Here is a 15097-nt window from a genome sequence, read left to right on the forward strand (position 1 = left end):
ACATGACAACTGTGGTCTAAGCAATCCTGGTGCTGATTTCAGCATCAAGAGACAGGTTGCTGGTAATCCAAGGTATATGAAGCTGCCTCCAGAGTGAGGTTGTCTGTGCTGATGAAGGTGGAATCTCTGTATTCTGGCCCATCACCTTGGTCTTCCTGACGCTGATTGTCAGTCCAGGTACCTTGCAGGCCTGGAAGAACTGACCTACAAGCTGTTGCAAGTGAACTTAGCGAGGCGTCATCAGCAAATGGCAGCTCGTGGACTAGGACCATTACGCACTTTGGTGTTGGTGTGCAGTCTTGCCAAGTTGAAGAGCTTGCCGTCAGCTTTTGCAGAAATAGAGTATCAAAGCAAGGAAGTTATGCTGAACCTTTATAAAACACTGGTTAGGGAACGTGTTCAATTCTGGGCACCACAGTTTAAGAAAGCCTCAAAGAGGATGAAGAAACGATTTACCAGAAATATGCTTGGGATAAGGGACTTCAGTTGCGAGGAGGACTGGAAAAGCTAAAGATGTGCTCCTTAGAACCGACAGCGTCGAGAGGATGTTTGACAGAGATGTGGGTTTTAGTACAGTAAATAAGGAGATGGTGGCGGAATGGTCATTAACCAGAGGTTACAGATTTAAGGTAATAGGCAAAAGAATTAGAGATGACATGAGCATTTTTTTGTGAGTTGCTGTGACCTGGAATGACTGGCAGATGGTGGTGGTAACCAATTCAATATTAAATTTGAAAAAGGAATTGGGTGAACTTGTAAGTGGGAAAAACATTGCAGGACTATGGGGACTGAGCCGGGGGTTGGGACGAATTTGGTAGCTCAGCCAGTATAGGCATGACAGATTCGAAAGGCTTCCTTTTCGTGCTGTATCATTCTTTATGTTCAGTTGGCAACAAAGTGCGGACCAGATTTGCCAACTCTTGTTTCGCAAGTTCCTGGAGGTTTGAACAAGTGACCTCCACCTCCTACCCTTGCTGCCACACTCTCATGCCAGCACACACTTTGTTACCTATTTGGACGATTCTTTGCAGTCAGCCAAGCAGCCTTTTTCCCCTCTCTTAATATTTTTATCATTAACAAACAAGAGTGTTCAAGAAAATTTTTTTAAAAGCTTTTTTTTAATGCCCCATGATTATTTTTCCCTGCTTCCTGAAGTGCCCAGGAGATTAATTTCAAGATCCTGAACAATCCTGGAGGGTTGGCAACCTTAATACAGACTGATAACTACTTGCAGTTATCTACAAATGTTAATCCTGATCTGATCAAGGGATCTTGCTGTTGTCCAACAAGTGCCTTAGTGACATGAAAATTTAAGCATCACTGTAAACCAGTAAGTAGAACCTGTGCAGGTCTCTGTTCAGAGCTCAACTTGGGTTTGCCATCTTGGCGTCATTCTTAGCATACATTGGTCTCAAACTGGCATCCATAGTTTAATTCTACCCTTAAAGATGTGGCAACATTTACTTTTTTAGTAGAGAAACAGAAAATGCTAGAAATATTCAGCAGGTCAGGCTGCTTCTGTGAAACAAGAAGTGGAGCTAATGTTTAAGGTTGATGACTTTTCATCATCAGAACCTGTTGTGCTAGGCTTGATAATTGTTCCCTTCTCCATTCTCATGACTCTACAGCTGGTACTCTCCCAAAACTGATGGCCTTTCCACATCACTTCTTTCTCACTGTGCTTGGCTAATTCATCTCCTCAGTGATTTTCACATCTTTTCCTCTTAACACTTTACATGATGAATACAAGCATTTTTGTGTTCTACTTACCCGTGGCATTTTTTTTCAGCTTAGTCATAGGATTTCCAGTCCTTTTTTGGTGCACTAAGTGGTTCATTGTGGCAGTGCAGTCTAGAAAACTGCTCTTAACAGATTCAAGTTGTGTATATAATTAGGAAATGCTTTACTAATTATCACACTGTTTATACCATTGTGTTTGAAAATAATTGACTATTCATGACATGTGAGGGAGTTTTACAGCATTTTAAACAGCTGTAGTCTGAAGGGAGAGACATAAACACCTAATTTTCAATGTTAGACCTTGAACATTAAACATGCGGTTTTGCTCCAAAATAAAAAATACTCTAGATTTCAATTTGTATGTAAATTAAGAAAGAACTATACTACAGTGCTTGTTAAGAGGCACTGGCCAAATAAATACGGTTTCTTTCATCCATCTGATGAAAGGTGATCAACATGGAAAGTTAACTTTGTTTCTCTCCGAACAGATGCTGCCTGACCTCGGAACGTTGGCATTTTCTGTTTTTATTTCAGAGACAGGCAAAGTATTTTTCTTTTGTATATGCTATCCTTCCTGGTTAAAGTGGAACAAAAAGCAAACCACTGCAGATGCTGGATTTGCAACAGTAATTGCGGCATACACTCAACAGCTCAGGCGGCAATTGGAGTTGTCAGGGTTAACGTTTGAATGTTAGCCCAACTATATAGGAATTTTGGAGCAAGCTGAAATTGAGTAGCAGTAGTACCTCCTAGGAAAACAAAAATTGTGTCAGATTTTTTTTTTAAACATTCTTTCTTCTGATCCTTGGACTCAAAATGTAGGTTTGTGACCTTCTGAATAAAGTGGGCCTAGTGCGGATTTCAATAAATAGCAGGTGGAATCCCAGTTTAGAAATCTTTATTCAGCAATAAAAATCATTAATTCAATAAAAATACACTTAATGGTTAGAATTCTAAAGTATTCAGCTCCACCACGCTTTTGGGATGTCGAATATTTGTGGGGGGAAAAAAATCAACATTTTGTGCTTGTGTTATGAACTTGTTTTCTAGCTGTTTTGAGATTTTAATATAATGAAACCAAGCCTGTCCATTGAGGATGAATTAACAGAGTCCTACTGATTGGGGTTTAATGAATTACTTATTTGGAAGGTTGGACTGATTATGGTGATGGAATGACCATTTTTTAAGGTAAGTCTGAATGGGATGCGGTTCATGGACAATCTGAAGTATATGTATTGCTCTGTATGGTTTAAAATGAAAATCAGATTTTATGGTCTGGAATCGGAACAGCTCTGTAATAGGGTTGTGCGTCTGAACCAAACTGGAGAGAAAAAATATCTCTAAGTCAGATGTCAAGGAGTCCTCCAACCGCTGGCGCCACCTCTGCCAGCTTCTCCAGTGACTGTGAAGTGCCCTCACCGCTATGCCCCAAGCCACTAGCTGATGTTCTAATTCCCACCGAGGTGCTAGTATCTGCGCTGGTGCCTGCCTGGCAGAGATGGTGTGATGCTGATGAGACTTCAGGGTCCTCGGATGTGAGAAAGTGCCTCTGCTACTCCCCCTCCCGGCCCTGCACTGCTGATTCTGAAAGGAAGAACAAGGACATTGGATCATTATGCGCTCATCCTCCCACAAGCAATGGTCAAGGCATGTTGCAAGCTTCAATCACTGAACATTCAGCACTGCCGTGGCTGCTGGCAGAACAATGGTGGCCTCAGTGCTGGGCAAACATGCCTGCCCGTGGCACCCCAGCCTCACCGACACCAGTGGACCTGGGCACATGGCGCCTCTCCAAATCTAGGCCCTCCTGCTCGAAACGGCTGAGAATCGCTAACTGTGCTGGCCTGCTGCCAGTCCTCACCCACTCGGCGGCATTATGTGCATTAGAGCATTGATTAGTGCTACTTGTACTTGGACTCTTCTCAGACGGCCCACCCCAACCAAAGTGGGATATTGCAGGGCTCCAGTGTCTTCTCACCGCGCTGCTGCTGAACACTCACACAAAGATGCTAGGCCTGTCCCCACCCTCCCCCTTGGCCAAATGCTGCCTATATCACATCAGGCACCACTCGGCCTAATCTTCCATAGCAAGAAGGCGCAAGCACATGGAGCGCAGAGGGCAGCAGATAGTTCATTGCCACGCTACATTGAAGCTCCCCTCCCAGCATCTCATCACCCTGACTTCGATAAGCCCTGGAGTTCTAGCTCTGCGCCTCGATGCAGCTCCTCCGGGTTGCCCTTAAAACAGTAATGTGGGTCTCAGTGTAACACATGCTGCGGGGGCAGAACCCATCTCTTCACCAGCCTCTCATGGTGACCTCAGCACGGGCAATATCTGGTTTACCTGGTCCCAATGGTAGAGGATGAAGGTCAATGCCTGTCTGAACAGAGCGTCTGTAACCTGTTTGACGCAAGTGTGTACAGCTGATTGGGAGACATCGCAAAGATCACCCACCGAGCCCTGGAAGGAGCCAAAGGCATAGAAGTTGAGGGTAGCTGTGACCTTTAGAGCCACTGGCATGGGGTGTCCACCCATACTGTTAGAGGAGATCTCAGGCCCAATCATCTGAAAGATATAGTTCACAGTCTCTCTTGAGCGATGGAGCCTCCTTTGGCACTGCGCCTCAGACATATTGAGGTAGCTGCTTCGTTGTCTGTATACCCTGGCAGCAGGATAGTGGCATCTTCTGCGGTCCCTTCCACCTTAGACTACTTCTTGGCCCTGCACCCTTTGTGCCTGCGCCTGACCTCCCAAAGGTGGCTCCCCTGGAGGCTGACTGTGCACTCCTAGCCTCCTCCCCCCTCTAGCCCTTCCTTCCTCCTCAGAGGAGGTGCCTCCAGTGGAGAGTTCAGCTCCCATTCAGCTAAGGGAAGGCTTCCTGAAACATGCAGGCCCAAAAAAGAATCCTTACTGCAGAGTGCTGACCTGAAGGTTGTGAGTCCAGACCAAGCAGCTGGCATGCGTTTTGAAGTATTGCAGATCACACAGACAAGCATCACTAACTTTGAAACATCATTATTTGACAGAGCACACTCGCGACCCCACTGAGCCCTCTTATCCCACCCATGGATGAGGTTTATACAAATGTGTCCTACCTGCCGGCCCGTTGCGCCTGTGTGCCGACCTGAAGATTGCACGGGCACCGAAAAATCGCCGTCGATCAGCGCCTCAAGGGCCTTAAATGGCCGGTTAATGAAAGGCAGGCGGGCACGCATCAAAGAGCATTGCGCGCCCACCGAACGAAATATCGCAATGACGCGCGGTGACGTCGGGACACTCGCCCGACATCACGCGTCGTTTTATGTATGGACGTGCGGGGCCTGCCCCCGCATGCCAATGAGAAAATTCTGCCCTTAGAGTAATTGCTGTAGGGGATTTTAATCATCCTAATGTAGACCAGTAACAGTGTAATGGTGTAAAGGGCAGAGAAGGCGAAGAGTTTCTGAAGTGTGTTCAGAAGAATTTTCCAGTTCAGTATGTTTCCAGCCCAGTGAGGAAGAAGACATTGCTGGATCTGGTTCTAGGGAATGAGGTGGGCCTAATGGATCAAGTATCAGTAGGGGAATATTTAGAAGACATAAGGTTTAGGTTAGCTATGGAAAGATTAAGGATAAATCCAGAAATAATAATAATAAATTGGGGGAGGACTTGTTTTGATGGAGTAAAAATGAATTTGGCCCAGGTAAATTGGAATCGAAGATCGGCAGCGAAAACTCTTAACGGAACAAAGCCTTTAAGATACAGTTGAGGCACATCCCGTGAGGGGAAAAGGTAGGTCAAACAAAGCCAGAGCTCCCTGGATGACGAAAGAGTAAAATAAAGCAGAAAAAGGGTGCATAAGACAGATGTCAGGTCGATAATACAAGTGAGGACCAGGCTGAATATAGAAAATTCAGAGAAGTGGAAAAAGAAAGAAGAGAAGCAGAGAGAGAGAGCATGAGAAGAGATTGGCAGCTAACACAAAGGAATCCAAAAGTCTTCTATAGACATATAAATAGTGAAAGCATGGCACGAGGAGGAGTGGGGACGATTAGGGACCCAAAAGAGAATATACACATTGAGGCAGGGGGCATGGCTGTGGTAATAAATGAGTACTTTGCATCTGTCTTTACCAAGGAAGATGCTGCTGCCAAAGTCATAGTGAAAGAGGAGGTAGTTGTGACACCGGATAGGCTAAAAAAAAGATTGATGTTTTAGAAAGATTGACTGTACATAAAGTTGATAAGTCAGAAGGACTGCCCATTATCTTCCAGTTTTCCTTAGATACAAGGATGATGACAGAGGACTGAAGAATTGCAAATGTTACACCCTATTCAAAAAAGAATGTAAGGATAAGAGCAACAACTACAGCCTAGTGAGTTTATGCTATAACTGCTGCCCATCGACCAGAAAGGCATCAGGAACAGTTGCTGCATGCGCACTTGGTCCAGGCTGCTGCCACGAGTGCATGTGCAACTGTTTCTGATGCTTTTCTGGTTGGCAGAAGGATGACATTTTTGCTTAACTCCTGGGAAATTACCTTGATTTTGATAGTTTAATCAGGAATTGAAAGTGAACTGAAACTTCATGCCTCACCCCTGTTCCAGTCTGGGTCTGTAAAGCCACCCGGTGTTTTGAAAGAGAAACAGCTGCATCTACTGTGGGGTTAACCCAAGTGGTTGCAGTAAAGATTTAAGAAAATGGTTCCAGGGATGCGACTTCAGGGACATGGCTAGATTGGCAAAGCTGGGTATTGTTCCCTGCGGAGTAGAGAAGGTGGAGAGGAGATTTGATAGAGGTGTTCAAAATCACAGGGAATCTGGACAGAGTAGATGGGGAGAAACTGTTTCCATTGGCGGAAGGGTCCAGATCCAGAGGACACCAACTTAAGGTGAATGACTAAAGAACCAATGGCAACATGAGGAATAACCTTTTTATACAGCGAGTGGTTAGGATTTGGAATGCAGCACCTGAAAGTGTGATGGAGGCAAGCTCAATTGTAGCTTTCAAAAGAGAATTGGATATTTATCTGAAAAGGGAAAAACTTCAGGCTGCGGGGAGAAGCCAGGGGAGTGGGGCTGGTGAGTTCATTTTGCAGTGAGCTGGCACAAACTTGATGGGCTGAATGACCTTTTGTGCCATAACCATTCTTTAATTCTTTGATTCTATTTCCTGTTTGGAAATGTGATGTTGGAGGGGCTCTTTAGTAAGGTGATGGGAATGTTTTGATTTTTATTTCCCCCGTACCACTGCCTAACTGAATTGTGAAGAAATGTAGAGGTGACAAGACTTAATTAAAACCATAAATTACAAGTTACTAGACCTTAAAAGTACTTCATTAGCTGTAAAGCATCTTTGGATGTTTCAAGATTACGAAGGGTGTTATATAATTGCCAGTTCTTTCTTTGTACAAATAGAAAATATAGACAATCTTCAAGCTCATATAGATTTTGCCATGTGAAAGGATGAAGCTTAAAATTAAATTGAACAGCGACACAGGATGTTTCTGTTTTGCTGTTTTTAAAAAATGCTCAGAACCTTTAAATTACAAAATATCAGTCCCTCTGGAAGTGAAAGGCAGTAGGTGCTGTAATAAAATTCTGGTTAATACAGCACATTACATTTTTGTTTTTCAGATTCTTCAGTTTGAAGAAATCTTGACAAATCCATCCTACAGGGAACATTTCCGTGTGTACATGGAAAGAATGGATAAGAGGGCTCTTGTCGGCTTCTGGGAGTCTGTTGAATACTTGAAAAATGCAAACAAGGTAACAAGATTTTTGACTTCACACAGTGCATTTAATTTGAGTTCCAAGAAATTCAAAATCACATTTGCGAAACTGGTCTCATTTGCACACTTCAGAGGGTGTTGATGTGACGGACAACCAATCTGTCACGGGCATCTTGGCCAATAATAACGATGTACGTTTTTTTAACATATTTCACATTTTTAACAACACTTGACTGAGGAATTCATCTTTCCAACATCATCCTTGAGGTAGTCAAAAAGCAGAATACAGCAGATGTTGGAAATTTGAAATAGAGATGGAAAATGCTGAAATACTCAGGAGGTCAGGCAGCATCTGTGGAGAGAGAAACTGAGTTAACATTTCGCGTCAATAACCTTTTGTCAAAACTGGGAAAAATTAGAGATGTAATAGGTTTTGAGCAAAGACTGTGATAGGGTGGAAGGATAGGAGAGATTGTCTTCCACTCTATCACAGACCTTCCTTTTGTCCTTGTCCCACTCACCCTTTTCTGATGAAAGGTCATCAACATGAAGCGTTAACGCTGTTTCTCTCTCCACAGGTTCTGCCTGACCTGAGTATTGTCATCATTTTTTGTTTTTATTTCAGACTTTCCAACTTCCACAATATTTTGGTTTTGTATTTTTTTTTTAAGTGCCAGCTCGAAATGAATGCAATTCATCATCTCAGTCCTAAGCGACTGCCACATAATAAACCTTGAGGGCAGGATCTCCCCCCCCCCCCCCCAACCCCCCATCCCTCTGTCAGGGGGGTTGTGCGGGAGCGGGTGCGAGCAGGCGGGTTCCCGATTGTCGTCCTCAGACCGGGGGTGGGGGTGCGCCGCCATTTTACGTGGGCGGGCCAATTAAGGCCCGCCCAGTGTGACGTCTGCCAGGAAGTACTATGCACTCCCTGAGCGGGTGGGGGGGTGGGGGGTTGGAGATTCCCTGAGCCGGGATTGTGCTCTTTCGCGCTTGCACGGGAAAGAACACACAGATCTCCCTGAGGCTAAGTGCTGCCTCAGGGAGATCGGCTCAAGTTTGAAACATTGGAAAAAGATTAGAAAAAAAATTGCTGACATGTCCCCTCATGTGCCACTGTCACGTGGGCTGGGACATGTCAATTTCTTTTATTTAGACGTTTAACACAAATTTTAATACCCTCACGAAACCTCATCCCACCTGTGGATGAGGTTTTATGTTTCTTCGGAAGCCCGCCTGGGCTCCCGGCCTGCCCACCAACCTTAAGGTTACTTTATTAATGGTCTTAAGTGCCCGCCGACCTAAAAATGTAAATGACGCGGGGTGACGGGACACCCGCTTGACATCACAGTATCATTTTACGCTTCAGCGAGCAGGCCCCACCCCTTCCCCGCTCACTGACCAGGAGATGCAGCCCTATGTTTTTATTTAGAAACTAAATTGATTTCTAATTTTTATTATTTTGTTCCAGCATTGTTAACAGGTAGTTCATGATTGTGAAGTTTAGCCGGTTACCTGACATGTTTCTTTTCAAGGGTAATGTTCAAAATACCCCTTGTGGGAATCAGAGCTCCCTAAATAATTGTTCCTTCCTGTGGTGATTAGAGGCCAGTAACTTGTTCATAAATTTCAGACTATAGGTCAGTGTCTTGCCTTTTTTTATAAGTTCGCATTGATAACAAAGTGTGATGTCTATTGTCTGACTGCAAGCTAGACTCAAAGCGCTTTCAGTGCATTTGTCTTGGTATTGCTAATACATTATTGGCGATCGTGCTTTCAGCCAGCTCGGCCCTAAGCTCACGAATTCCCTCCCTAAACCTTTCGCTTTGTATCTCCTTTATGACACTTCTTAAAACCTGACATTAGTAACCCCTTTTTTTGGTCCTTCTTTTGTTCTGTGTCCGCCTTTGTCCGATTTGCCTCTATGATTTCCTTTGAACATTTTTTACGTTAAGCGCACTATATAAATGCAACTTGTTGTTATTGTTGAGTTTAGTTTCCTGGGCTAAGGAGAGGAAAAGATAGTCTGTGCTTGGGAAATGGCCTTCGCCATTGAACATCGAATGGAGAATCCATGATTAATTACATCACAGATGGAGGTCACTTAGGCATGTCATGTCCATGCCAGCTCCCTGCAACTCAGCTAGTCCTACTCCCCTGCCTTTTCTCTATAGTCCTGCAATACTTCTCTCTTCAGATAATTATCCAATTTCCTTTTAAGAGCCACAATTGAATCTACCTCCACCACATCTTCAGGCTCTTAAAACTTTAATTCGGTGTCCACTGGTTCACAACCCTTCTGCCGATGAGAACAATTTCTCCCGATCTACTCTGTCCAGACCTCTCATGATTTTGAACATCTCTGTCAAATCTCCTCTCAAACTTTTCTATGGAGGACAGTCCCAGCTTTGCCAATCTGACCATGTAACTGAAGCGTCTCATTCCTGGAACCATTCGCCTGGAAGAGTTTTCCCATATTATTATGATCTTGGTAGAGACCAGTAACTTTTAACAAGAAATTCAAACTCCCAGTTATTAACTGAAAGAATAATGCCACAAGATTTCACATTTTAAACAAAAACTTTTACTGTAGAAGATTTAGACAAAGCAAGTACCACTATGTTAAGACTATATTTCATAAATACTCATACTTTGTACCTGAAAATGTCAACAAAAATCCCTGTATAACTTTTATTTCCATCCAAGAATGTTCCCCTATACTTTCCAGGATCTTGATGGTTCCTTCACTTCTCCTGGGATCAAAGCAAGGTGTGACACAGCTCTCAAAATTCACTTTGATTCTCCTCAGTGTTCCCACTATTCTCCAAGGTATGAGAATTCTTGGGGTCCTTCCACTAACATCTGGCTAGGCGGACCCTCGAACTCTTCTTCAGCACCTTATGAATATGGACTGCCCAGCTCAAGCATGGGCTTCACTGCTTTCGTGTTCAGTGATTTCAAATCAGAAAACACCTTTGGTTTCTAATAGCCCTCTGCTACTGGTATACAACTTCTGGCAGATTTTCCCCCTGCTTGTCTCAAAGTTGTGCTGGACCTAAACTTCAACTGTCTGATGAGTGGTAAATCACACAGATAATACCCAAAACCAAAAAAAAATCTCCCCGCAATCTATCCCCATGGCAATGTGGCACACTTGGAATGTCCCTGATGGAGGTTTAAACTATCTCCCTCCAGTCCCAAACCATCCCTTTCTTCTGATGAAACCATATAAATAATTTAAACCCTTTATTGAGACAGCTGTAGACTCAATGTCTCCATCACAAAGCCCAGAACAATGTCTCCGTCACAAAACCCATTGTTTAGGACTTCTCCACTTCCAACTCTTACCTTATTAAATTGAATTGCAGTTACTTTAGGTTTGTTTATCAGCTTCTCAAACCAAGAGTTTTCATTTATTTTGCACTTCTAGCTTTTACCTTGCAGATTTAAATTTTCATTCCTAAAACATATGAATCATAAAATTAGATATTCAGAATAATATGTCAGGGACTCAGATGACAGGTTGCATCTTTGCATGGAACCACACCACAGCAAAAGTCCCATTCTTCAACAGAGGATGACATTGGGTAATGAGCAATACATATCTAATGTGCATTTTATAACCATAATTTCTGCTTTCATCCATTCAGACTGAAATACCTCAACTAGTTGGTGAAATCTACCAGAATTATTTTGTGGAAAGCCGGGAAATTCCAGTGGAGAAGGCACTTTATAAAGAAATCCAACAAAGCCTTGTGGGTAACAAAGGAACTGACGTCTTCAACAAAATACAGAGCGATGTTTATGAGACTCTTAAAGAGCGGTATTACCCATCATTTCTTGTAAGTGACTTATATGAAAGACTTGTTAGGAAGGAAGACGAAAAGAGCACTTTACAATCCAGCCCTGACAGCCGCGATGATGTGGTAAGACTTGCTTTCATAAAATCCCCTAATATGAATCACCCGCCTGCTATTTTACTTTCTTGCTCATATATCGAAGGGAACAATACAGTTGGAAGCTTCAGATTAGGTGAGGGATAAAACTCTAGAGCTTCTAAAACAGATGTATTGGCATCTTCAATAATGTAACGTTGTCGAATGTGGTCTTCAGGGCAGTGGCGATCATGAGTTTGGTATTCTGAGTTTCAAGGGGGTCTGCATTTGTTGTATAGATCATATTTTTTTTTTTAAAAAGTGCCATTCAAATTAAGGCCTCTCTGTGTGCCCACTGACTTTCGTTTGCCAATGGAAACAGGAAATTAATAGATGACAATTAATGACTCAAACCTGTGAAAGTTCAGGAAGAGTTTCAGAAAACGTATTTTGAGATGTTTGGAAATCGGAGTGGCAGTGGTTTATGTAGCTAGTGCTATGTTGACAGTTTGTGGTGGTCAATGTAGGTGACAAGGTGTGGAAGTTGGCTGGGGTTAATGTATAGTTGAAGTATAGAGGTTGGTTTAATGTAGATGATGCAGTGAAAAAATTGGTTGTAATTAATGTAGATGTCGAACTGTAGAAATTGACTGTGGCATTTGTATGTTTAAAAGGGTAGCGACTGACTGCAGTTAGTATACATGTTGGAATGTAGATGTGGTTGATGTAGGTGACCAGGTATAGTGGTTGCTCTTGGTTAACATAAAGTATGTAGTGTCACAGTTGGCCATAGTTAATGTAGGTCATGGAACATTGAAGTTAGTTGGGACTATGTATATGATGAATGTCAAAGTTGGCAGATAATGGCTTGGTGGCATATGCTCATGAAGACTTGGTCAATATGCAGTTTGTGCATTTTTGTGTAGGCTGTTTTACTTGAAGGGTTTTCAGACTATTCACATGTGCCACAGCCTTCCTTACTTTTTTTAAACAGTGTGGAACTGGAACAATGGAATTTTTCAGTTCAGTTTTATCCATCAGTCCTCAGGCGACCACCTCCAAAGCACAACTGGTTAAAAAGTGGATGAGAAGATGTACAGTAGAGATGTAAAAGGTTTGCTTTTTACATATAGCTAGGTATTGTTCTTTATGGAAAGGCTGATTTCCTCACTCACTGAAAGTTGACTACATGTACACCAAAAGCTGCTGATGTTAGACATTGAGTACCCTAAAACCTAGAGATTGTGATTATCAGGTTATGGTGATAGGTGTGATCTCGAGGTGCTTTCATGATTTTGCTAGGGTTTCACATGATCTGGTATTTTTGTTTTTCCTTGAGATTAAAATCAACAAAAGCCAGGAGTTAAAACATTGCCACACAAATTAGAAGCCTGCCTATATCCTTTAATTTAGTCATGTGGCATGAGCAACATTCAAAATCTTTGATTTCTTTCCGAATTTTGAATTGAGAGTCCAGTTTATTTCCTTGCTCTCACCAATTTCAAATCACCTGACCTCAATTTGTCACACTAACCTTGTCTGAAGATGAACTCCAGAGAAGTATTTAATACTATCACAGAATCTCTCAGTGCAGAAGAAAAGGCCCTTCAGCCCATCGAGTCTGCACTGACATGTGAAAAACACCTGACCTACCTACCTAATCCCATTTACCAGCACTTGGCCCATAGCCTTGAATGCTATGACGTGCCAAGTCTCATCCAGGTACTTTTTAAAGGATGTGAGGCAACCCACCTCCACCACCCTCTCAGGCAGCACATTCCAGACTGTCACCACCCTCTGGGTAAAAAGGTTTTTCCTCACATCCCCCCAAGCTTCCTGCCCCTCACCTTGAACTTGTGTGCCCTCGTGAGTGACCCTTCAACTAAAGGGAACAGCTGCTCCCTATCCACCTTGTCCGTGCCCCTCATAATCTTGTACACCTTGATCAGGTCGCCCCTCAGTCTTCTCTGCTCCAACGAAAACAATCCAAGTCTATCCAACCTGTCTTCATAACTTAAATGTTTCATCCCAGGCAACATCCTGGTGAATCTCCTTTGCACTCCCTCCAGTGCAATCACATCCTTCTTATAATGTGGCGACCAGAACTGCACACAGTACCCCAGCTGTGGCCTCACCAAGGTTCTATACAACTCCAAAATGATCTCCCTACTTTTGTAATATATGCCTCAATTGATAAAGGCAAGTGTCCCATATGCCTTTTTCACCACCCTACTAATGTGCCCCTCTGCCTTCCGAGATCTATGGACACACACGCCAAGGTCCTTTGTTCCTCAGAACTTCCTAGTGCAATGCCGTTCATTGAATATTTCCTTGTCAAATTACTCCTTCCAAAGTGTATCACCTCACACTTTTCAGGGTTAAATTCCATCTGCCACTTAACTGCCCATTTGACCATCCCGTCTATATCTTCCTGTAGTCCAAGACGCTCAACCTCACTGTTAACCACCCGGCCAATCTTTGTGTCATCCGCAAACTTATTAATCCTAACCCCCACATGGTCATCTATGTCGTTTATATCCCCACTTAAATGATTTAAAAGTTTCTTCCCTTTCAAGCTTGCTTCTTTGCTGGCTTCCCTGTCCACAGATTCTGACTGGACATTCAGCTTTCTTTTTTATTCATTCACTGGAATGTGGGCTTCACTGTCTGGTCCAGCATTTATTTACCATCCCTAATTGCCCTTGAAAAGTTGGTGATGAGCTGCCTTTTCGAACCGCTGCAGTCCATGTGTTGTAAGTACACCCACACTGCTGTTAGGAAGGGAGTTCTAGGATTTTGACCCAGTGACAGTGAAGGAACGGCAATATATTTCCAAGTCAGGATGGTGAGTGACTTGGAGGGGAACTTCCAGGTGGTGGTGTTCCCATCTATCTGCTGCCCTTGTCCTTCTAGGTGGTAGTGGTCATGAATTTGGAAGGTGGTGTCTGAGGAGCCTTGGTGAATTCCTGCAGTGCATCTTGTAGATGGTACACACTGGTTCTACTGTGTGTCAGTGGTGGAAGGAGTGAATGTTCATGGATGTATTGCCAATCAAGCGGGCTGCTTTGTCCTGGACGGTATCAAGCTTCTTGAGTGTTGTTGGAGCTGCACTCATCCAGGCAATTGGGGCTGCTTGTCTCTGTTCCATTTTTAGCAGCCAGTCCTTTTATAGCAAACCCAGTAGCTAAGTAAGTAATTGGTAGTCTTTTAATCATTAGATTAGAGACTCTCCCCCTGGAATGTATGGAGTTATAATCCAGCAATTGGTAAAGCTGAGTTATTTAAAAATCCCAGAAGAAAACTTTAAACAACTGTCATAACCTATATTTTTATTTTTGTATGTTTTTGAGATGCGGCTCTAAATTCAGAAATCAGACCACCACTTCTCGAGAAGTTTTATATCAAAATACATGAGACACTTATTAATTTACACAAGTTAAATATATACATGTGGCTACAAATGAGACTGGGTCTGTGGCAGATGGTGAGGGAACCAACAAGAGGAAAAAGCATACTTGACGTTTTCCTCACCAACCTGCCTGCCGCAGATGCATCTGTCCATGACAGTATCGGCAAGAGTGACCACCATTGTGGAGTTGAAGTCCTGCCTTTACATTGAGGATTCCCTCCACCATGTTGTTTGCACTGCCACCATGCTAAATGGGATAGATTTTGAATAAATCTAGCAACTCAAGCCTGGGCACCCATGAGATGCTGTGGGCCATCAGCAGCATCAGAATTGTACTCGAACACAATCTGTAACCTCCTGGCCTG

The 15097-nt window shown here is 43.2% G+C and overlaps 1 protein-coding gene across 1 annotated transcript in view; it reads left to right on the forward strand.

The window, feature by feature from the left end:
- Positions 1 to 15097, forward strand: part of snx25 (sorting nexin 25) — a 253050-nt gene that overhangs the window by 188966 nt on the left and 48987 nt on the right. Inside the window, exons 9-10 of the mRNA XM_078562219.1 lie at positions 7357 to 7488; positions 11099 to 11374. Coding sequence (XP_078418345.1) covers positions 7357 to 7488; positions 11099 to 11374 — 408 coding nt within the window. The remainder of the gene's footprint in view (positions 1 to 7356; positions 7489 to 11098; positions 11375 to 15097) is intronic.

The sequence above is a fragment of the Cetorhinus maximus genome, chromosome 2, assembly GCF_964194155.1.
Source record: "Cetorhinus maximus chromosome 2, sCetMax3.hap1.1, whole genome shotgun sequence".
Classification (NCBI taxonomy): Eukaryota; Metazoa; Chordata; class Chondrichthyes; order Lamniformes; family Cetorhinidae; genus Cetorhinus; species Cetorhinus maximus.